Source organism: Marmota flaviventris, chromosome 10, assembly GCF_047511675.1.
Source record: "Marmota flaviventris isolate mMarFla1 chromosome 10, mMarFla1.hap1, whole genome shotgun sequence".
Taxonomy (NCBI): Eukaryota; Metazoa; Chordata; class Mammalia; order Rodentia; family Sciuridae; genus Marmota; species Marmota flaviventris.
In genome coordinates this window covers 105,894,302-105,917,384 of record NC_092507.1, presented here as the reverse complement: position 1 = coordinate 105,917,384, position 23,083 = coordinate 105,894,302, and the positions used below count along the sequence as shown (strand labels likewise).

Sequence of the window (23,083 nt, the reverse complement as noted above, 5' to 3'; positions counted from 1 at the left end):
CAGTGCATGAAACAAAGAAGAATCTCCAAAAGCATATGTTAATGAATAAAAAAGTCCAAAGTTTGACATACAAGGCTGACTGGTAAATTCTTATAAACCAATATAATAAACAGCACAGAAATCACTACTGTTCTAGTTAGATTTATTTTCAACTTCTTAATGAAACAAAAAAACAAGAAGCAAGCAGAAAATAATGTTGACTCCACCTCACCCCATTTAAGATGACTACTATCAAATGCAAAATAAAAAATAAGAAGTGTTGATGAGGTGAAATCAGAAGACTTGTGCACTGTTGGTGGAAATGTAAAGTAGTACAGTTGCTATGGAAAACAATATCATGGTTCCTCAAAAAAATTTAAATAGAATTACCATATGACCCAGCAATTCCACTTCTACCCATTTTATACCCAAAGAACTGAAAGCAAGGTCTGAAAGAGATACTTGAACACCCATGTTCATAGGCACATTATTTATATTCCACCCAAAAGTGAAATCAACCTGAGTCCACAGAGGAACAACAGGATCAACAAAATGTAAAATATACATACAATATAATATTATTAGCCTTTAGAAAGGAAAGAAATTCTGACACATACTAAAATATGGATGAACCTTGAGAATATTATACTAAGGTAAATGTCAATCCCCAAAACACAAATACTGTATGGTTCTGTTATGGGAAGCTGCTTCAGAAAACACTCTTAAGTCCGAATTCAAATCAATGAGAGCTTTATTTACCTGGCCAGGGACTGTCACCCACCCAAAGAGACTGAAGCTCTGTAGGAGAACAACAGCTTCCTGGTCCATTTTTTGAGAATTTATGGACAAAAACCACAACTCAGTGGCTAATTTTCCAGTTAGCAAGCAAGCAAATACAGAAGCTAGAGAAAAGCAATTAGCTTTGCAATTCCTGGATTCAAGCAGGTGCTAGGCAAGAGTATCCTGAGTTTGAGCAGGGGTTGGCAGGGGCGAGAATCTATTTCAAAGTCATACAGACCCACAAGTGCACTCAAACCCAGGATGTAACTCACCACACCACCGCTGCATCCTGAGTGTGATACAATTTGTTATAAGAAAACAGGTTTCATTTTGGTTTCTCAGAAGCAGATTTGTATAGAAGGCAATAAAATGGAGTCTTAAGCCTGTCTATGACAGTTCTTGCTTTATAATGGTCTTATCTCACTTATCATATCTATAATCTATATTTTTTACTAATCTATAACCTATAACTTACACTCTTACTGATTTTATTTATTAGTTTACACCACAACAATTCCACTTACCTGAGGTACTTAAGATTAGTCAGATTTACACAAACAGAAAGTAGAATAGTAATTGACAGGAGCTTAGAGAGAAGAAAGAGAATTGCTTAATAGCTATAGAGTTCCAATTTTGCAAGATGGAAGCGTTCAGGAGATGACTGTTGATGATGGTTGCACAATTTAAATACACCTAATTACCGAACTATATGTACACTTAAGAAGGGTTGACTGGCTGGAAGATTTATCGAAGTGGTAGAGCGCTTGCCTAGCATGTATGAGTTAGATTCCCAGCACCTGAAACGCAGAAAAAAAGTTGAGAGAGTAAGTAGGTGCACCACAATATAAAAAACCAAAGCAAAAACAAAACAACCACCTATGACCGAACAACAAACCACGTCAATCAAAAATAGCAGGGAACGAAGAACCTTAGACCTGTCAGCCCTACCGTATTAACCACCGGGCTGTGGGAACTGGGAACTGAGGGCGGGGCAAGGGCGGAACTCCGAGGCCGGGCGAGGCTACAGGGAAGCCAGCAGGTTAAAGCGGATCACCCCAAGGGCTGGGCTGCCACTGCGCAGGCGCACATACATGCTGCCAGGCGCCTTTGAATCGTGCCCGGAAGTGACGCTTGTAACGCTGAGACAGGTCCGGGGACTACTAGTGCGTATCGCCTAGGTGAGCAGGGCAGGGGCCGCGGTATTCCTACCGCTATGAACTGCACCATCGAGAAGATCCTGACCGACGCCAAGACACTGCTGGAGAGGCTGCGGGAGCACGATGCGGCCGCCGAGTCTCTGGTGGATCAGTCGGCCGCGCTGCACCGACGAGTGGCCGCTATGCGGGAGGCGGGGACAGCGCTTCCGGACCAGGTCAGGCAGAGGGTAGAGGTCCTGGGCCCTCGGGTTCTAGGCACTGGAAGGGAGGAGAGATGTGAAACGGGGTCTCGGCTTGGAGTTTATTCCCGATTCCAGAGGGTTGTGGTGAGAACTGTTGCGGGATCGGGGTCAGGATCCCTGCACTGGAGCCCTGACTACTGCTTTCAGTTGCATTTGCCACTGTACTGTTTATCATGCGCTTAGTGTGTCTGTTTGTCCAGTATCAAGAAGATGCGTCCGACGTGAAGGACATGTCAAGATACAAGCCTCACATTCTGCTGTCTCAAGAGAACACACAGATTAGAGACTTGCAGCAGGAAAACAGAGGTTAGTAGGGTCTTTTTGTGTATTTAAGATATTTCTCATACCCAGTAAAAGTTAATAAAAGTGATTATCCTATGTTTATTTACAGGTCAGTGCTCTTATTAGGAGGTTTAATTACTAACAATAAAGTTTTCCAGATTACCCTTTTTAAGGTCATCTACTGATTTTTTTTTTCTTTGAATGTGTATTAGCAGCTTATCAAAGAGATGCTTACACAGTTGAATTATTAGACGCCTTTTTTTTTTTTTTTCCTTTAGGGTATACCAAACGGAGACTTGCATTTAAAAAGAGTTTATATTCTCAGAGCCTTAAAATTTAATACTTACGTATTCATTAGAATAAACACTGAAGTTAAGATTCATAATGCAGTTAAGAAAGAGCTTCAGAGATGTTAAACAATTGGCTTATGAGTACTAAGGAACTAAGTCACAGAAATCAAACCATGTCTTCTGATTACACATCCCGTGTTATTTCTACCATACTATGCTGCCTATGCCTACAAAGTTTTTGTTTTTAGTTTTTTGCAATTGATTCCAGGGGTACTCTACTACTGAGCCACATCCCCAACCCTTTTTATTTATTTTGAAACAGAGCCTCATTAAGTTGTTCAGGTTGGCTTCAGATTTTTGATTCTCCTTCCTCAGCCTCCCAAGTCACTGAGACTACAGGTGTGGGGCTATACACTCAGCCTAGAAAGTTATTTTTTATGTACACTGTAGCTGTTCAATTTTGTAGACTTAAACACTAAATCCGATCTTACTGTATTATGGTTCACATTGTAGTGCAATTTCTGTGCATAGATTGAATGAGCTTTTGTTTTCCCCGTTAACATGTCTTATGTTTTTCAAGATAACTTTTTAAAATGAACTTTTAAAAATCATAATCCATGTGATCATGTTCTTCATATATGTAGGAAATATAATTTTTTCACTTTGAATTAATAATGTCTCATGGAGTATGGTAAAATTCTGTTAAGAGTTTAACCTTGGGATCTATCTCTCAGACATCACTACCAAGGTATTTTATTTTTTTGTTAGAACTGTGGGTTTCTTTGGAGGAACATCAGGATGCTTTGGAACTCATCATGAGCAAATACCGGAAACAGATGTTACAGTTAATGGTTGCAAAAAAGGCAGTGGATGCTGAACCAGTTCTGAAAGCTCATCAGTCTCACTCTGCAGTAAGAAATCTGATAAATAAATTATAAATGAACTGAATTGAAATTTTGAGACTGTTTCACTTTGTATACTTGTTTTGGAGAAAAGAAAGTACACATTCATTGTTTATTTTGTTGTGGCTTTGTAAAGATATGGCTAAAAAGAAGGGGAGAAGAGGCTGCTCAAGTCCTTTTGAGTGGGACTATGTTCCCCTCTGCCCTCAGCAAGATCTCTTTTCAAGATGTTAGCTTTTCCAGGAACTATAATGCAAGTTGGTGTTGAAGGTGCTCAGTAAACACTTGGTTGGTTGTAATTGGTACATTTGACTGAATTGTAAGCTTCATGGTTTAGGGGAGCATACTTTCATATTTTTTCCTTAACCTAGTTTCTGGCACATATCAGGCAGTCAGTAAAGCTGTGTTAAACTAATCATACTATGTTACTTGAGAAAAATGTTTTGTTTTGTCTTAAATGACAGTTTTTATACATTAGTCAGTGCCGATTTAATTTGAGAGACCCAGTATTGTGCTTTTTTTTTTTTTTTTCCTGGTGGTGCTGAGGATTGAACCCAGGGTCTTGTGCATGTAAGGCAGGCACTCTACCAACTGAGCTACTTTCCAGCGCCCCCCCCCCCCAGTATTATTGTTCTATTTGTACAGTTTTCATAGTTGTCATTGTACATTCACATGTACTATATCATTTAATCCTGGATTAATAGATTGGAACCTCACTATTTGCTTCAGGGGAAGTGTACTGAAAGATGTTCGTTGAATGCATTTTCAAAGTTTTAGGGAACGGGGATATTTTAGATATTTGAGTATCTTTCATCTGGAAGAAAAAAAAAACTATTTTCTGTGGTCCAGAGAAAAGTTTAAAAAGATAAGAATTTAGCTCATATGGAAATACTTTCTAAGAGATATAGCCAAAGATAAAGGAACCTCATACTGTGATAAACTTCCTGCCAATAAAAGTATTCAAACTTGAGTTAAATAGCTACCTAAAGTCCAACTTCCAGTGGGTAGTTAGACTACAACTGATCTGTTGAGTGTGAATACCACAAACTCACTTTATTATGGCTCAGATTATTGGTTAATTCTGGTGCAACTTCTGTGGCATAGATTGAATGAAGGTTTTTGTTTTTCCTATTAACACATTTTTACATTTCAAGGTAACTGGTTTGGTTTTCCTTTTCTTTTCTTTTTTTTTTTTTAGTTGTAGATGGACAAAATATTTTTATTTGTTTTTATTTTTATGTGGTGCTAAGGATCGAACCCAGTGCCTCACACATGCTAGGCAAGTGCTCTACTACTGAGCCACAATGCCAGCCCGAACTGTTTTTTTTTTTTTAATTAACTTTTAAAAATCAGTTCATACGATCCTGATCTTCATATGTATAGGAAATATCACTTTTTCACTTTTTCCCTTAATATTTTCACAGGAAATTGAAAGTCAGATTGATAGAATCTGTGAAATGGGAGAAGTGATGAGGAAAGCAGTTCAGGTGGATGATGATCAGTTTTGTAAAATTCAAGAAAAACTAGCACAATTGGAGGTAAGATTGTTGCTTTTTTAGGTTCACAATTTTTCGCAGTTTTTGTAGAGTCTAGACATTAACCTGTCATGGCAATGTATTTATGTTTTCTGTGTGTGCTCACAATTTAAAATTCTTCCTTCATACTCTTTTTAGGAAAGGAAATGTAGTAAACTATAATCAATGAAAATATCAACTATGTATTAACTGGAAGTTGAGATATTATCACATTGGGAGAGTAGAGAGTGGAAGGAACAGGTTACATGAGCTAAAATCCCTCATTTACTATAATAAGTCAAATAATGTCTAAAATTGAGGGAATGGTAGGGCAGGGGATGTAGTTGAGTGGTACCGCACGTGCTAAGCATCCACAAGTCCCTGGGTTTACTTCCCAGAACCATTAATGGGGGGGTGGGGGGTGCGGGAGCAGGGGAAGTGGCAGTATACCCATATTATTTAGAATTATGGAAATAAAAATCAAAATAGATAAAAAGAGTTAACGGTGAACAAAGCCAAGAAACTTCTATTTATTTTATAGATTTAACTTTTTAAAGCTTTTTCCATGTAATATTTTGATTAAAATAGAAATATATTACAAAAGAAATACCTAGTGTAATAGTGTTCCCAAAAAAACATATTAGTAGATGGTTTGGTGCTTGCTGCAAGGAGTTATCATGGGCCCTTTGAGAAATAGCAGAAAGCCAGGATGCTAAGGCAGAAGGATCTGGAGTTCTAAGCCAGCCTGGGCAGCATAGAGAGATCAAGTCTGAAAAAACAAACAAAAAAGAAATACTAGAGAAAAAAGTCCAAAGTCCAATGGAAAGAACAAGACTAGTATTTACATAATATGAAATGTTATTTAAGTGCCAGAAGAAACATACCAAAGTATCTTTATGTGGTCTCAAAGATTTATTGACCATGGGCTCTGACCTCTTTGGCGAACCCGGAAATACTATGGTTTACCAGAATTCCTGCAGAGAAAATAATGATGAAACGCCATCTGGAAATCAAAGGGAATGACAGGTCCCAAGTAGGAATTAGGAGTTAGTTAATAGAGCTAACTTCTTTTTATTATCCCTGATTTGTCTCAGTTAAAGAAATAGCCCTAAGGAAATGTGGGACAAGTTTACTTAATAATTCCAGTGGAAAAAACATGGCCCCAAAAGTACTACATCCAAGTTGTCTGAATGTGGACACGTTTTGGGAGCTTTGTGAGCCCCAGTATCTTCATCTTAAATAAAATATGCATGTAGGCAATGATATCTACACTAAAGATTGTTAGGAAATAACATATATAATGCACTGACATGGTACCTAGGTACAGCTCAGTAAGTGGTTTATCGTCTCTCCCTTTGTATCCATTTTCTAAAACTATTGGATATCTAGGAAAGGAAATTAATCAAGAGTGAAGAGATCATTAAGAATTTGAAAAACAGTAGTAAAACTTGTGGGAACCAAGAAGAGTATGACAAACAGTAAATTCCTCAAGTGAAAAGGAACCTTGTGTTGTTCCTTCTATATAGTCCTAACACTTGGTATATAAAAATTACTCCACAAATTTTAAATGAGTAAATAACTAGTATTTAGGAAATTCTTATCTAGTGATTTGTTTCCTTAAAACTAAAATGTTTTCTGTTCCTGGCCCCAAACAATGTGTTCTAACACAGTTTGACAATAAAAATACAGGAAATAAGATAAACCTGCCTTTTTTTTTTTTTCCCAGCTTGAAAATAAAGAACTTCGAGAATTATTGTCCATCAGCAGTGAGTCTCTTCAGGTCAGAAAGGAAAATTCAGTGGACACTGCTTCCCAACCCATCAAATAACTGAACTTCCAAGTGATGGCTGAAGATTATCTAGGAAGGAATTTATCTTTCCATCTAAGTATTATCCATCCAGTGTCTTGCCTCAGACTTGATTTAGTGTTGATTATAGATATCAGGCAGCAGTTTAGAATTCCCAGTCAATGTTGGTGTCCACAAAATAGTTTTGGGATATATTGTGAGAATATACACTGAGTTTCACCATTCCTTCCTCTGTAAGACTACCTTTAATTTTCATTTCTGGGACCTCGATTTATATAAACTGTTTTGTGTTCTTTTTTGTTTTCATATCTCTGAAACTTTGAGCATTTTATTATAAGCCAGTTCTCTTATTTTATAGAGGATCATAAGATACACTGCTAAAGATTTTTAAGAGATTTAACTTTTTACATCTTTTTGGCATAAACCTGAATTTTTTTTTTTTCCATTTGACAGAAGTAACATGATTTCACAGAACTAGATTGGCAGATTCTCTGATTTGTAATGTCATTCACCTGTGAAGTTTTGATTCTCTCTGGTGCTAGGAGTTGGCACTTTGTGGTTGGGTGTCTTTACTCTTAATTTGAGAGAACTTATTGCTAAATCCCAGGAAATGTACTTGAAACATTTAGCCAACTATTTCCCCCCAGTAGTAGTATAGTCATCATTTCATTCAACGAATGCTGAGGAATCTGTCCTGTGTATGTGTACTCACATGAGTACTTTGTTCAAATGCCAAAAGTAATTTATTTATTTAATAAAGTGTAAGTAGTCAGTTTTCGATTTTGTCCTGCTAGGAAACCTTCAACTTAGGTAGTTTACCTAGGGTAAAGAGCATATCATGTATTTATCCATATCATAGTTCTAGATACTATATTTAATTTATATAACTTTTATTTTATAGTTAAGAACCACCATCTACTGGATGTCATTATTAGCACTGGTATTTGGCTCTTTTGACATATTTTTTTTACATCAATGCATTTTTATTATTTAAGGAAAGTCATTACATTTATAATGCTATATAGGCAACAACAAAGCGACTTTGAGATTCAAATTCTGGGTAGTCAGCCAGGTTCACTCATTAACTCATTCCCATTTCAGTTCAGTCACATTTCGGATCTCGAAATTACTTTGTTATACTAGCCATTTAAGTTTTTCCAATAATGGTTCAAATAAACCTGTCAATATTTTCTAGTATCCTTAGACATCCTAGTACTGCATGGGAGAGACATGATATTAAAGAGTTATTTGCTAGTGCTCTGTGTGATGTAAAGTTTCTTTTGTACTGCTCTGAAGAATTCCAGATAAAACAAACAAAAGCTCCCCAAAATGTCTTAAAGGCATCTGATTCCAGTAATGACAATGTACTGCTTAGATTACTGAGTATTAATGAACAGTTATATGTCATTTTAGAATTTGTCAAATTTCTTTTCACTGTCCTGCAGAGAATTTAAATGGAAAACACTTCTACCCCCCAAGTGTGTGCATTTTTATTTCATTTTCCAAGAGTAAGTAAACTTTTAGTCCAGCTATTTGCCTTGAAGTAAGCCCTAAGTATGTGTCACAAGTCCATTTGGGAAGCAGGTATCCTATACCTTTTGTCAGCTGCCATGCCCAAGTTTTCTTGAAAATGATAAAGTTATCAAGTAATTCATTAAGATATAATATAGCATTCTTTGCCTTTTGTTCTTTTAGAGCAGTTTATGAAATTCTTTACATCACAGATTTCAGGGTAAATCTATATGTTAACCTTTTCTCCTAGGAAATCAAAATCTTGATGTCCAGTGACTCAGGAGGCTGAGGTGGGAGGATTGCAAGTTTGAGGCCCCAAGTAACTTAGCGAAAACCTGTCTCAAAATAAAAAGGACTAGGTATGTAGCTCAGTGGTAAGATGCCCCTGGATTTAATCCCTAGCAACCCTCCTGCCCCAACCCCCCAAAAAAAGGAAAAAAAAAGTTTGTTTTATGAGTGAAGAGTTTTCAGTGCCCTACATATAAATTCTGGCTGGTGGTAATGTTATAAAGGTAATGTATAGTTAGAAAATTAAATGGAGAAGGAATGCTCTTCTTCACTTTCAGTGAATATTAATGTCTTGCCGTCGATGGAGGAACTTGACTGGTTTGCAAAATTTCAGTGTAAAATTATTATTTCTAGTGAAAACCTATTTGAGAATATTAGCCGGTTTTAATAGTTTGTAATTAGCCAGGAGTGGTGGTGTACTCCTGTAATCTCAGGGACTCAGGAGCCTGAAGCAGGAGGATCACAAGTTTAAGGTCATGCTGGGCAACTTAGTGACACTCTATCTCAAAAAATAAAAAGGGCTTGGGATGTTGCTCAGTGGTAGGGGGCCACTGGGTTCAGTCCCCAGTATTGGGGGGGGGGGGGACCATAAATGTCCTATAATTAGCATAATATATTCAACAAGGTAACTCTACAAATAGTATCTTATATTAATAAGGTGTTAATTACAGCAGTTCCTTACGCATATTCAAACATTGAAGGTATATTTCAATATTCCTCAACATGTGGTTCACTAACATGCTAAAATAAAAATTTGAGGATAGGATCCAGGAATTTGTATTTTAATAATCATCCAGAGTAACCTGCAAGGATACAAGTTTAAGAATATGTAGACTGTATGCAAAGCATTAGAAGTTGTGAGTTGAAAAAGACCTTGACATTTTCTGATGAATGGTAAGGGGAAAAAAGCAAGGGTCATATAATGCAACATGATAAATCCATATAAATATGTATAGGAAACAGGAAAGACTATTTAAACTTGAGACAACAAATGGCTAAGAGGAGAACCAGAAAACCTTGGTGTCACAGAAGCAAAGTATAGATGGTACTGCCAATAATGATTACCATTTATTGAATGCTTTATTGTGTGTCCGGTAGTGATATATAATCTCCACGTAAACTGTACCCCACTTTACAGCTACTCAGGTACAAGGAACTTATTATTTATCTAGACTGGAACCAAGATGCAGCCTAGGCACTTACTCTTAAATACATTTCTTTGTTTTATTCAAATACATTCTTAACCACCAAGTTAAGATGCCTTTAAGTGCCAAATATTGTACAGTCGTGGTTCTCTCTCTTTTTTTTTTTTAGTTGTAGATGGATACAATACCTTTATTTTTTATTTGTTTTATTATTGATTGAACCCAGGGCCTCACACATGCTAGGCAAGCGCTCCACCACTGAGCCACATCCCCTGCCCAATTTGTGGTTCTTGATTAGCAAAATCAATTTTTATTAATAGGGCAAAAGAAACTCAACTGCTTATACATTAGAAAATACCATTAATTCAATAAATGGAGTCAACTAAAGAGATACAACTATTATCTGTTTTCCAGAATGGCATAGTTGAGAGTACCTGTGCTTGTAACTGAAAGGATCAATGCTTAATTGGTGGTTCTTACCACATACAGGAAGGGTGCAACTCTGTCTTTCCAATCTGCCTCTGTTTTGTTGCTTTTCATCCTTCGTGCTATTTTCTTGTAGTTGTTAGAAAGTTGCTGCTGTAGCAGATGTCATGCCCATGTTCAAGACAGGAGAAAACTACAGGAAATGGCTGGTATTACCTATGTATACATCCCCTTTTATGAGAAAAACAAAGCTCTTCCAGAAATTCCAAAGAATTTCCCATTGCCATATTTGCCTGGCCTGTTAAGTGGCTATTTCTAACTGCAAAGGAGAATGGGTACGTAGCTGGCCCAAGTAAAATGAGTATTCCAGCATCGCCAACCTATAATCCCAGCGGTTTGGGAGACTGAAGTAGGACAATTGTGAGTTCAAAGCCAGCCTCAGCAAAAGCAAGGCACTAAGCAACTCAGTGAGACCCTGTCTCTAAATAAAATACAAATTAGGGATGTGGCTCAGTGGTCAAGAGCTCTTGAATTCAATCTCCAGTACCCCCCTCAAAAAAGAGACTATTCCACTAACAGAAATTATACTGAGAAAATAATGCCTTTCACATTGTCAGGTCCTTTCAAGTATATGTTAAAGGAATGTATTGATGTTAAATATCCAAAAGAATGGGCTGTGGCAAACATCTGTCATTTCCTTCTTGGCTGCCTAATATCCTAACTCATATGTTGAGGGAATCCCTCACCAAATGAGGTAGAGAATTTGAAAGTGTCAGATATATGTTTTCACGGCCTACTTTACAGGTAGGGAATATCTACCTTAAACTTTAAAGTTAGTGGTACAGTGAAATAGGAAATGATGGCAGAAAATGTTGACCAACAACAATGGCTATTACATTAGCTCCACAGAAGAGCAGCAAGATCGGTTTTTCTTCAGGGACAAAAACTCAATATCTAGTGTCAACAGGTTGGTACTGTAATCTGCAGTGTCTGCCTGCCAGTAGAGACTAGAGTTCACTGAAGCAATTCTCAGATATCACTGGAGACTATAACTTCCAATTCTGGTTTCCCGATTGGCCTAGAGATCTTCCTCACTTTTTTTCTCTCTCCCAGGGCCGAGGACTGAACTCAGGACCTGGCGCTTGCTAGGCAAGCAAGTGCTCTGCCACTGAGCTAAATCTCTAACCCCAGACTAAAGATCTTAAGAATTACTTTTAATAAAATTATTTTTTGTTAAAATTGACCCAAATTTGCCTATAAATAAGAATACTGACTGATATAAAAAAATGAAGAGTTTTAAAAACAACTATGCACATGTGGTTTTGATTGATACTTCATAAATTATTTCACATAATATATATATATATATATATATATATATTGTTGAGGGGGCAAGCACGGGAGATTGAACTCAGGGGCACTCTACCACTAAGTCACATCCCCAGCCCTATTCGATCCTCCTGCCTCAGCCTCCAGAGCTGGTGGGATTATGGGCATGTAATACTACTCCCCACTTGCATTTATATTTTAATGTATTTGACACATTAAAGAGTAAATGTGGGTCTGGGGTTGTGACTCAGGCAGAACGCTCCCCTGGCATGTGTGAGACACTGGGTTCAATCCTCAGCACCACCTAAAAATAAAATACAGGTATTGTGTCCATCTACAACTAAAAAATAAATATTAAAAAAAAAAGTAAATGTAAGCCAATTGCAGTGGCATACATATAATCCCAGTGATTCTAGAAGTTTAAAAGAAGGAGGTTTGAAAGTTCAAGACCAGCCTCAGCATTTTGGCAAGGTCCTTAGCAATTTATGGAGATCATGTCTCAAAATTTAGAAAAAGGCTGGGAGTGGTGGCACATACCTGTAATCCCTCAGAGGCTGTGGCAGGAGGATCAAAAGTTCTAGGCCAGCCTCAGCAATTTAATGAGACCCTATTTCAAAATAAAAAGGGCTGGGGATATATGACTCAGGTAAAGTGCCCTTGGGTTCAATCTCAGTACCCCCTCCAATAAAAGGGTAAATTAAGCATGAAAGTAATTTATCAATCATAAGAATTCACTGCCTAAATTAAAAATTAAAACATTACTAATGCTGGGGCTGAGGGCATAGCTAAGTGGTAGAGAGCTTGCCTAATGTGCATGAGGCTGTAGGTTTCATCCCCAGCATCACAAAACAAAATGAAAATAAAACATTACCAGTGCTTTGCATTTATCTGTTTGAGTTCTTCTCTCTCCCCATCCTGTACTCCGTCTCTTTAATAATTTTAATCACAGGTAAAATGTCTTAAATATATGCATCCCTGAAGTGACTTATTAGTTTTCTTCCTTTTTGAACTTTACAGAAATTGTATCATACTCTATGTAATCTAAGGATTTTTTTCATTGTTTCTGAGATGCACACATTTTGTTGTATATTGCTATCATTCATTTTCATTGATGTATATTTCATTGTATGATTATGCAGTGTATTGTTAAGAAATACATATATATGGGCTGGAGGTACAGCTCAGTGGTAGAGTGCATGCCTAGCATGTACAAGGCGCTGAGTTCAATCCCCAGCACTTAAAAGAAAAGAAAAAGAATGGGGAAAAAAACAATAATAATAAAATGTCTTAAATATATGCATCCCTGAAGTGACTTATTAGTTTTCTTCCTTTTTGAACTTTACAGAAATTGTATCATACTCTATGTAATCTAAGGATTTTTTTCATTGTTTCTGAGATGCACACATTTTGTTGTATATTGCTATCATTCATTTTCATTGATGTATATTTCATTGTATGATTATGCAGTGTATTGTTAAGAAATACATATATATGGGCTGGAGGTACAGCTCAGTGGTAGAGTGCATGCCTAGCATGTACAAGGCGCTGAGTTCAATCCCCAGCACTTAAAAGAAAAGAAAAAGAATGGGGAAAAAAACAATAATAATAAAATACATTTTTTTTCAAAATCTGTACTAATATCTGGCTTATTTTTAATTCCCCCTCGAACTATCTCATTTATATTGCTCTCATTTAATGAGAAGCAGTCATATTTCATATTTTGCAGTTATTTCATTGGTTTGTGTCATGGCAACTTTCAGAATGAATGAAGGAATGTTATCCAGTAATGCAGTGGAAAAAAGACCACTGCTTTTTCTTTTGTCACTCTCCAAGAAGGCTAAACAGATTGGGTCCTATTGGGCACATGCCTGTAATCCCAGCAACTTTGGAGGCTGAGACAGGAGGATCATAAGTTCAGGGCCAGTCTCAGGAATTTAGCTAGACCCTGTTTAAAATAAGGGCTGGGGATGTAAAGCACCCCTGGGTCCTGGGTTCATTCCCCAGTACTGCAAAAAGAATAAAGCAACAGCACAATGTTAAGCACATGAAAAGCACACAGTCTGTATGTTGAATGAAAACGCAAGTGAATCAGTTATTCCAATGTCATTGTTCCCATGAGCAGTTACAGGTTATAAAACCCAGTTTATATAATGGCAGTTTGGGCTACATTTTGAATAGTGAGATATAACTAAGACTTTTTGGTTGTCAAAGGTTGATATTGTCAATAGAGTGACATTGCCCTTAATAGTCTTCAATATGGAACAAATAGTCCTTACTTATATTAGGTTATTCCACATTACAGGGAAATCCTAAAAATAGGAAAGCCTCAGTTTTGCATTCCCTCATCTTTAGATGACCAAGTGTCATCCTAAACTTGAGCACAGAAGAACATGAATAGTAAGTCATTTGAACTAGTGTCAGGGGAGGCAGTGATTATTTCTAGCAATGGATAAAAGCCATCCTTTGTGTGTGTGTGTGTGTGTGTGTGTGTATTCTAAAACATGCTCTGAGTATCAAAACCTTTTAACCCTGGTTCATAAATTTGTGTTGAATTTTAAAAAAGAAGAGAGAGAGTATAATATAAGGCATATACACCAAGCAATGGGAAGCTTGATTACATTTTAGAATAGTGCCTAGTAGTCCAGGCATAGTGGCACATGCTTATAATCACAGGGACTCAGGAAACTGAGGTGGGAGGATCCCACGTTCCAGGGCAGCCCCAGCAACTAAGTGAGACCCTGTCTCAAAAAGTCAAAAAATGCTGGGGCCAAGTCAAAAATGCATGGTAACACACACTTGTAATCCCAGCAACTCAGGAGACTGAGGCAGGAAAATCACAAATTTGAGGCCAGCTTCAGCAATTTGGCAAGACCCTAAGAAATTTTTAGCAAAATCCTCTCTAAAATAAAAAGGGCTGGGGGTATAGCTCAGCTCAGTGGCAAAACTCTCTGGGTTCAATATCCAGTACAAAAAAGAAAGAAAGAAAAATGGCCAGGTGTGATGGCCCACGCCCGAAATCCCAGCAGCTCAGGAAGCTGAGGCTGAAGGATCACAAATTCAAGGCCAGCCCAGGAAACACTGGGAGTGTGGCTCATGGTTAGAGTACCCCTGGGTTTAATGCCTCCCCACCACAAAAATAGTACATACAAAAACCAGTAACATAATCATATATTATCAACTATGTGCTGTACATAATTGTAATGCTATACTTTTATAGGACTGGTAATAGTGGAGTAGGTTTGTCTACACATCACCATAAACACATGAGTAATGCACTGTACTACAACTTTACTATGGCTACAACATCACTAGATGATAGGAATTTTTCAGGTCTATTATAATATAGGACCACTTTTATCTATGCAGCCAAATACTGACTGAAATATCATTTTGCAGCACATGGTTGTGTAGCATGACCTCAATCTAATCAAGAGAAAACATCAGAAAGACTAAATTGAGGTACATTTATAAAATAATTGACCAACATTGTTCCAAAGTATTAAGCACATGAAAGATAAAGACTGAGGAACTGTCAAAGACTAGAGACTAAGGAGGTATAACAAGTAAACACAGTGTGGTATTCTAGATTTCATCCTTAGAAAGAAAATGGGCTTTGGAAGAAAAGCTGGTGAAATTCAAATTAATTTATAGTTTATGTACAATTGTTATGTCAATTTCCTCATTCTGAAAATGTTCTTTGTTATATAAAGTTAACACAGGTGGGGGACCTGGGGTTGTGGCTCAGCAGTAGAGTGCTCGCATGAAATGTGTGAGGTGCTAGGTTCTATCCTTGGCACCACCTAAAAATAAAAATAAATAAAATAAAGGTATTGTGTCTAATTACGACTAAAATATATATATTTTTTTTTAAAAAAAGAAGTTAACACAGAGGAAACTGGTTGAAGTGTGGATAAGAAATTTCTGTATATTTTTCTAATGCTTCTGTATGTCTAAAATTTTCTCAAGACAAATATACATTCTCCTGATAAATGAGGCTGAGCATAATCTCAGGTGTTTTATTTGCCTACCTAGTTGTTTGTTTCTTTAATATGAACATTCAAGTCTTTTCTCCATTTTGCTTTTGTTTGGCTTTTTCCTATTAATATAGATTAATTTATTATGTATTCATGATCTAATACAGTTTTATATATTTATTTATATATTTTATATAGTTTTTTTATAGTTTTGTGTAAATACATATTCTAATCTCTTCATTTTTAGAAACTTATGCTGCTTTGGATGGCTGGAATTTAAAACATATGGTCATACATATTCCTAAAATGATTCCATTGGGCATGGTGGCACATGCCTGTAATCCCAATGATTCATGAAGCCGAGGCAAGAGGATCACAAGGTTGAAACTAGCCTCAGCAATTTAGCGATGCCCTAAGCAAATTAGTTATACCCTATCTCAAAATTTAAAAGAAAACAGGCTGGGGACATAGTTCAGTGGTAAAGCGTCCCCTGACTTCAATCCCCTGACTCAATAACAAAAAGAAATATTCAGAAGAGTTAGACTTTGCAAGATGTTTTAGGAATATCTTTACCAATTTATTCTGCTTTATGTACATATACTAGTGACACGTGACAAAAATCTGTGTCCACATGTTTAAAAATAGGCATTTTTAATAAATACAAAAATTCTAGACAGGTGAAGTGGCATATGCCTGTAGTCCCATTTATACAAGAGGTTGGGGCAGGAAGATTGCTGGAGGTCAAGAGTTTGAGACCAGCTTGAGCAATATAAGCAAGACACTGTCCCAAAATAAATGAAAATGCAATATATTTTCTTGTTGATAGTCCATAAATAATGATGTATTATATAATCAATGCTACCTTAGATTCTATAAATAAGGTCATTCAATGTATATTTGTTAAGTATCTATTGCATCTGTAATTACCTATCTATGGGGGGGCCTAGCTATGATGAACCAAATAGAAAATCAAGTCTTATAGTTCAGGGAACTGGGAAATAAACAATTTATTCATAATGTGTTAATCTTGAATACCAATATATATAATGAGACAATAAAAAAGCTAATATTATGGAAAGTGATAGAGCTAGTAGGTGCTTTTACTTCAGAAAAAGCCTTTATAAGTCAGTGACATTCTAACTGAAACCTGAATGATGAGAAAGTGCTAGTTATGTGGTGATTTCAGGAAGAAGGCATTTCAGGCAGAGGTAACAGTAAATTCAAAGTTTTTTATTTTTATTTATTTTTTGGTACTGGGGAGTGAATCCAGGGGCGCTTAACCACTGAGTCATATCCCCAGCCCTTTTTGAATTTTATTTAGAGGCAGGGTCTCACTGAGTTGCTGAGGATGGCTTTGAACTCAAGATCCTCCTGCCTCAGCCTCCTGAGCCACTGGGATTATAGGCTTGTGCCACCATACCCAGTTTCAAAGGTCTTTTTTTTTTTTTTTTTTCCAATTGGGGGAAAAAAAAAAAAAACACAACTGTGGATGGACACACTACCTTTATTTTATTTATTTATGTAGTGCTAGGGATCGAACCCAGTGCCTCACATGTGCTAGGCAAGTGCTTTACCTCTGAGCCTCAGCCCCAGCCCCAAAGTCTTTTTGTTGTTGTTGTTATTGTTAGTTGAGTTTTTTGTTTTGTTTTTCAATGCTGGGGATGGAACCCAGGGCCTCTATACATACTATGCACATGCTCTGCCACTGAGCTATACCCCTAGTCCTCAAGGATATCAAAGTAGGAGCAAATTTGCAGTGCTGGAGGAACCAAAATGGTAGTGAAACTGAATTGCAGTGAACCAGAGGCTAGAAAATTAGACGAGGACAAGATCATTTAGGGCCTTATAGACCATAATAAAAGAGTTTGAACTAATACCAAGTACAAATGGTTTTCATCAGGATCTAATTTAAGTTAAATTGAAAATATTCTTGGCTAGGCACAGTGGCCCATGGCTGTAATCTCTGCTACTTAAGAGACTGAGGATTGCAAGTTCAGGACCACCAGCCTGGGCTAGTCTCAAAATGCTTTTTTTTTGTTTTGGTCATGGGAATTAAACCTGGGGTGCTCTACCATTTAGTTACAGCACCAGTCCTTTTTATCTTTTGAGAGAGGGTGTAAATTGCCTAGGCTGGTCAGGAATTTGCAATCCTTCAGTTTCAACCACCTGAGTCATGGGGATTATAGGTGTGGCACTGCCCAACTGAAAACAAAGTTTCTAAAAAGGGGTTTAGTCGGTTTGTAGCTCAGAGGTAGAGGCAAGGCAGGGCAAATCCTATAGTCCCAATTACTCAGGAGGCTAAAGCAGAAGAATCACTTAAGCCCAAGTGTGGAAGGCCAGCCTTGGCCACATGGCAAGAACCTAACTCAAAAAAAGAAAAAAATTCTTGGGCTATAGGTGTAGCTCACTGGTAGAATGTATGGTTTGGTTAATTAGCATGCACAAGACCCTGGATTCAATCTCCAGCACCAATAAATAAATAAATAAATAAATTGTTTTGCATTACCATTCCAACTGGTTGACAGACTCCCAAAGCTACAATGTTACAGTGATTACTTTAGGTGAAACAGTTTAGCACAGCCATGTCTTCCATGAAGTGCAACATTGATAGTTTAATGGGAAGCATTGTGCAAAGTTTTGACATTTTTTGTTATATAATATTATTTAAATTGTATTAGTGTTTTTCTTTTGTATTTATTAATGCATTGTAACTGTCTCAGGGGCTAATCCAAAAGCTTTGGAATGTAGGGTACTAGCACCAAATATTATTTATACCAACGAATACAGAAATAATTATTTTTTTAAAATATGTAGTTGGACACAATACCTTTATTTTATTTATTTGTTTTTATGTGGTGCTGAGGATCAAACCCAGGGCCTCACATATGCTAGGTGAGTGCTCTACCACTGAGCCACAACCCCAGCCCCCAGAAATAATTATTTTTAATGAAAGTTTTTGTTCCAGATGTATTTTCCTCTTCTGAAATCTTGCATGTAGACCCCTTTATAATGCCCTATTACATAATTTTATAAAAGAAATCCCCCTTTAAATCTCCTAAGTAGGAAAGGCATAGTGTCAAGAACAAAAGCAATCCTTCAAATCTCGAATAAATTTAGCCCTCTTAAAGCCTCTACATTGACCTAATTTTTCTCATTTACCATTCCTCAAGAAAACCTTATAAACATGTAAGGGATTCTTTTTTTTTTTTTTTTTTTTTTTTTGTGTGTGTGTGTGTGTGTGTGTGTGTGTGTGTGAATGGCTTCAGATATAATATGCTTATTGATAACTGTAGAAAAAAAAACAAACAGCCATAATCAATTTCATTGTCTCAGTATTTTAGAGTAGAAAAATAAGTCACCAAAAATAAGTATTTAATTTTTTTGATGGTTTCTCCCTAATAAACTAAATATCTCTTCCCAAATCCATGACTGACCTATTGAATAGGAGATGGTTTTCCAAGTACTTTCACAAATTTCAGCTTTAACTATATCTATATATATCGATATATATATATATATCGATATATATAGATATATATTTTTTATTTTAGTTGTAGTTGGACATAATACCTTTATTTTACTTATTCATTTTTATGTGATGCTGAGGCTCAAACCCAGGGCCTCACACGTGCTAGGCGCGGCACATACTCTACTGCTAAGCCACAACCTGAACCTTTTGTTTTGTTTTTAAGAAAAAAATATTAATTAAAAAGATAACTTGGGGCTGGGAATGTGGCTCAAGTGGTAGCGCGCTCACCTGACATGTGTGCGGCCCGGGTTCTATCCTCAGCACCACATACAAACAAAGATGTTGTGTCCGCCGAAAACTTAAAAAAAAAAAAAAAACATTAAAAATTCTCTCTCAAAAAAAAAAAGAGAGAGAGAGAAAGCACCATCACTGTTGTGTTGCTACTTTAAAAAAAAAAAGATAACTACAATTTTCAGTTTTTTGACTTGAAAATTCATATAAAAAATCATTACCTGAAAATGTAGTGATCTAAATACAAAATTTGCCTCTATTTATGGGTTATAACTGTAGTCATATTTTTTTTTCATTTTATTTTTTAGTTGTAGTTGGACACAATATCTTCATTTTATTTGTTTTATTTTTATGTGGTGCTGAGGATTGAACCCAGGACCTCGCACGCGCTAGGCCTCTACTGCTAAGCCACAACCCCAGCCCTGTAGAAGTAATTTTTTTTTTTTTTTTTTTTTTTTTTGAGAGAGAGAGGGGGAGAGAGAGAGAATTTTTTTTTTTTTTTTTTAATATTTACTTTTTAGTTTCCGGCGGACACAACATCTTTGTATGTGGTGCTGAGAATCGAACCCGGGCCGCACGCATGCCAGGTGAGCGTGCTACCGCTTGAGCCACATCCCCAGCCCTAGAAGTAATTTTAAGTACTGATTTAAATCAAATTCTCCCACATGTTACCTTCTTTAATGCATTAAAAGCTAAAATTTATATCTCTGGATTTATATGTATTTACATTTTGTATTAAATATGAGTTGATATTAATTTTGGATCAACTCTAAAGACAGTTGGGCCATATTCAGAATGATGATGAAATGGACATACTGTTTAAGGTCTTTATAAAGTTATGTATAATGGGCCAGGTGCAGTGGTACACACCTGTAATCGCAGTGACTAGGGAATCTGAGGTAGGAGAATCCCAAGTTCCAGGCCAGTCTGGGCAACTTAGTGAGACCCTGTCTCAAAAAATAAAAAGGGCTGGGGATATGGCTCCGTGGTTAAGCACTCCTGGGTTTAATCCTCTGCGCCAAAACAAGAAGTTATGTGAAACAGTGGAAATCAAGTCTTTATCCTTTTTTATTAATAGGAATTGTACTAAAAGAATATGGTGAGTTATGTTTTACATTTCCCTTTGCTGTGATATTTGAACATGTGTGTGCCTCCTGGACCTAATTCTATGTTTAGACCAGTTTCACATGACCTTGTATCTAGTACAAGAGCCCAAGGAAATTTTCTGCAACATTAGATTAGAATATTCAGATTCGATCTATTACTAGGAAAGGGAGATCTATATTTATAAAATGAACAAAGGAAACAAAACAACTAATTTGAAATGTTTCTATTTTGTAGTTTCCCAGCAGAACATTCCAGTCCCCCTGCCCTCCAGTACAGGGGATTGAACCCAGGGGTACTCTACCACTGAGCGGCATGCCCAGGCCTTTTTTATTTTTATTTTGCTTTCCATGCTTATTTTTTATTTTCAGACAGGATCTGAGTTGCTGTGGTTGGCCTAGAACTTGAGATCCTCCTGCTTCCTGGTTCACTGGTATTACAGGCATGCATCACCATACCCAAAAGAACATTCCAGTATCAACACTTTCTCATGCTATCATCTAGTGCTATCCATTCAAGAAGCTTTTGAGAGTTGGCCAGTCACTATCAGGAACCAGGGATGCAAAAATGAATGTCAGATGCTCTGTCCAAAAGTATCACTATCTAGTACTAATAATAAGTTAAGCTATGACATCATTGAAAGTAAAGCAATATCTGTGCTTAGGAAAGTATGGGAAGAGAGAAGACGCAGAATTGAAATGTTAAACATGGGATTGAATATGGAGAAGAAATCTTTGAATAGAAATAGGATTCTGCCTTTTATAAAATTCAAGATGATTTGCTCAGAACTGGATCTTGTACTCTCTTAATACTATGCATCTTTCCTTTGTTCCACTTATTCCAACATTCATGTTTTAATTCATTTTTGTGATCAGTTAATGAGGCTAGACTAAAAATTCCTTTAGTAAGGACTGATACTGGAAAAAATTCTAAAGAGTTCCTGGAGATGGGGAACGACTCCAGACAGGTGGGGTCCTTGGCATATATTACACATGTCAGAGATTTATTTAAGAAAGCAGATACACAGTAGGGAGGCAGGGGGCAAGTGCTGGGGAATGAAATTGGCCAAATTATATTATATTGTGTGTATGTATGAATATATAAAAATAAATCCCATTATTATGTACAACTATGCACCAAAGGAAAAAAGTATGGAAAGAAAAAAAAGAAGAAAGCAGATAGACTTTCAAGGGAGAATGTGGGCTATCTCGAGAGAGACATATGCTGGGGTTAAAGTAATGAATACACATTCAAGTGAGAATGCAGGCCATCTTTAGAGTAAAGCATGCTTTGGGGATTCCTGAATCCTCTTCTAAAGGAAACTTGGTGAGAGGTGGGAAAGGGAATGCATGTGAGAATGCCATCAGATTGGTGATCACAAGATAGTTTGTGGTGGTTTGATAATTCTGACGTGGTATTAATTATCTGATCAATCAATAAGTGTGGAAGTTCCCTAAATCATAGGTTTCTTAAAATATTCTTTTTTTTTTTTTTCTTTGTACCAGGGATTGAGCCAAGGGGCACTTAACCACTGAGCCACACGCCCAGCCTTTTTTTTTTTTTTTTTTTTTGAGACAGGATCTCACTAGGTTGCTGAGGCTAGCTTTGAACTCATTAGCCTCCTGTCTCAGATTCCCTAATCTATCTATTTACTGATGGGTTAATTATAGTATGAGGTATTTCACAAGCAAGTGAATTTATGGCACCTCTAAAATTTACAGATTTCACAGAAATTTAGAACTAGGTTTGATGGTGCAAAACTGTAATCCCAGTGACTCAGGAGGCTGAGAATCACAAGTTCAAGGAAAGTCCCAGCAATTTATCGAGACCCTATCTCAAAATAAAACATAAGAAAGGGGATAGGTGAGCATGGTGGCTCACACCTGTAATCCCAGAGACTCAGGAGGCTGAGGAAGGACAATTGCACATTCAAGACCACCTTCAGCAAAGGCCCTAAAGACTTAGCAAGACTCTGTCTCAAAATAAAAACATTACAAAAAGGGGTTGGGTATGTAGCTCAAAGATTAAGCAACCTGGGGTTCAATCTCCAATATCAAAAAATAAAAGGAGGCTGGAGATGTAACTCAGTGATAGAGTGCCCTGGGTTCAATCTTCCAGACAGAAAAGATTGATTTCACAGAATTTGGTAATAACAAGCCTGGAAGAATAACTGATTTATTTTCTGAGTGACAGTCCTAGAAAAGCATGTGGGTCTTAAAACTTCCTTTAAGTTTCCTTTTACCTATTTTTTATTTGTTCTATCCTATTTCAGGATCATGTTCAGTTTTCTTTACTACTGTATACTTAGCAGTTACACATACCAAATGCTGTATATATGTGATAAAAGTGTAGGGAAGCTGTAAATTTCCTCTTTCCCTCAGAAATTCTGGAAATTTTACTCTATTGACAGATGATTAATAAGATAATAAAAGACACAGTTGTCCATGTTTATATAATATCTTGCAATACACAAAGGAGTAGTAGGCTGGGGCCCACTCGTCCAACCGTCTAGACTTCTTATCTAGAGGGAAGAGGAAGCAACATAAACTATGGGAGAGTCAAGAGAGGACCTTCGTGGCAATCAAAGGCTAT

At 36.9% G+C, this 23,083-nt stretch overlaps 1 protein-coding gene across 2 annotated transcripts; it reads left to right on the top strand.

The window, feature by feature from the left end:
• The first annotated feature begins 1,871 nt into the window (after window positions 1–1,871).
• On the top strand, window positions 1,872–13,281 carry Sike1 (suppressor of IKBKE 1). 2 transcript variants are annotated; one of them, XR_011708912.1, is made up of 6 exons: window positions 1,872–2,131; window positions 2,359–2,464; window positions 3,499–3,641; window positions 5,057–5,170; window positions 6,873–8,824; window positions 11,438–13,281. XR_011708912.1 is itself a non-coding variant. In XM_027940264.2 (5 exons), exons 1-5 carry the CDS (start codon window positions 1,973–1,975, stop codon window positions 6,972–6,974), a joined length of 624 nt encoding a protein of 207 aa, XP_027796065.1. In that variant the 5' UTR covers window positions 1,872–1,972; the 3' UTR covers window positions 6,975–13,281. The 2 variants fall into 2 exon arrangements, 1 of the variants encoding a protein (XP_027796065.1); XM_027940264.2 differs by having other exon boundaries at window positions 6,873–13,281.
• The last annotated feature ends 9,802 nt before the right edge of the window (window positions 13,282–23,083 follow it).

Bases quoted from the DNA above. Each gene is read 5' to 3' on its own strand.
- Sike1 (XM_027940264.2), top strand. From the start codon at position 1,973: ATGAACTGCACCATCGAGAAGATCCTGACCGACGCCAAGACACTGCTG. The intron at 2,465-3,498 runs GTTAGTAGGGTC...TTTTTTTGTTAG, and splicing joins CTTGCAGCAGGAAAACAGAG to AACTGTGGGTTTCTTTGGAG. The intron at 5,171-6,872 runs GTAAGATTGTTG...TTTTTTTCCCAG, and splicing joins AAAAACTAGCACAATTGGAG to CTTGAAAATAAAGAACTTCG.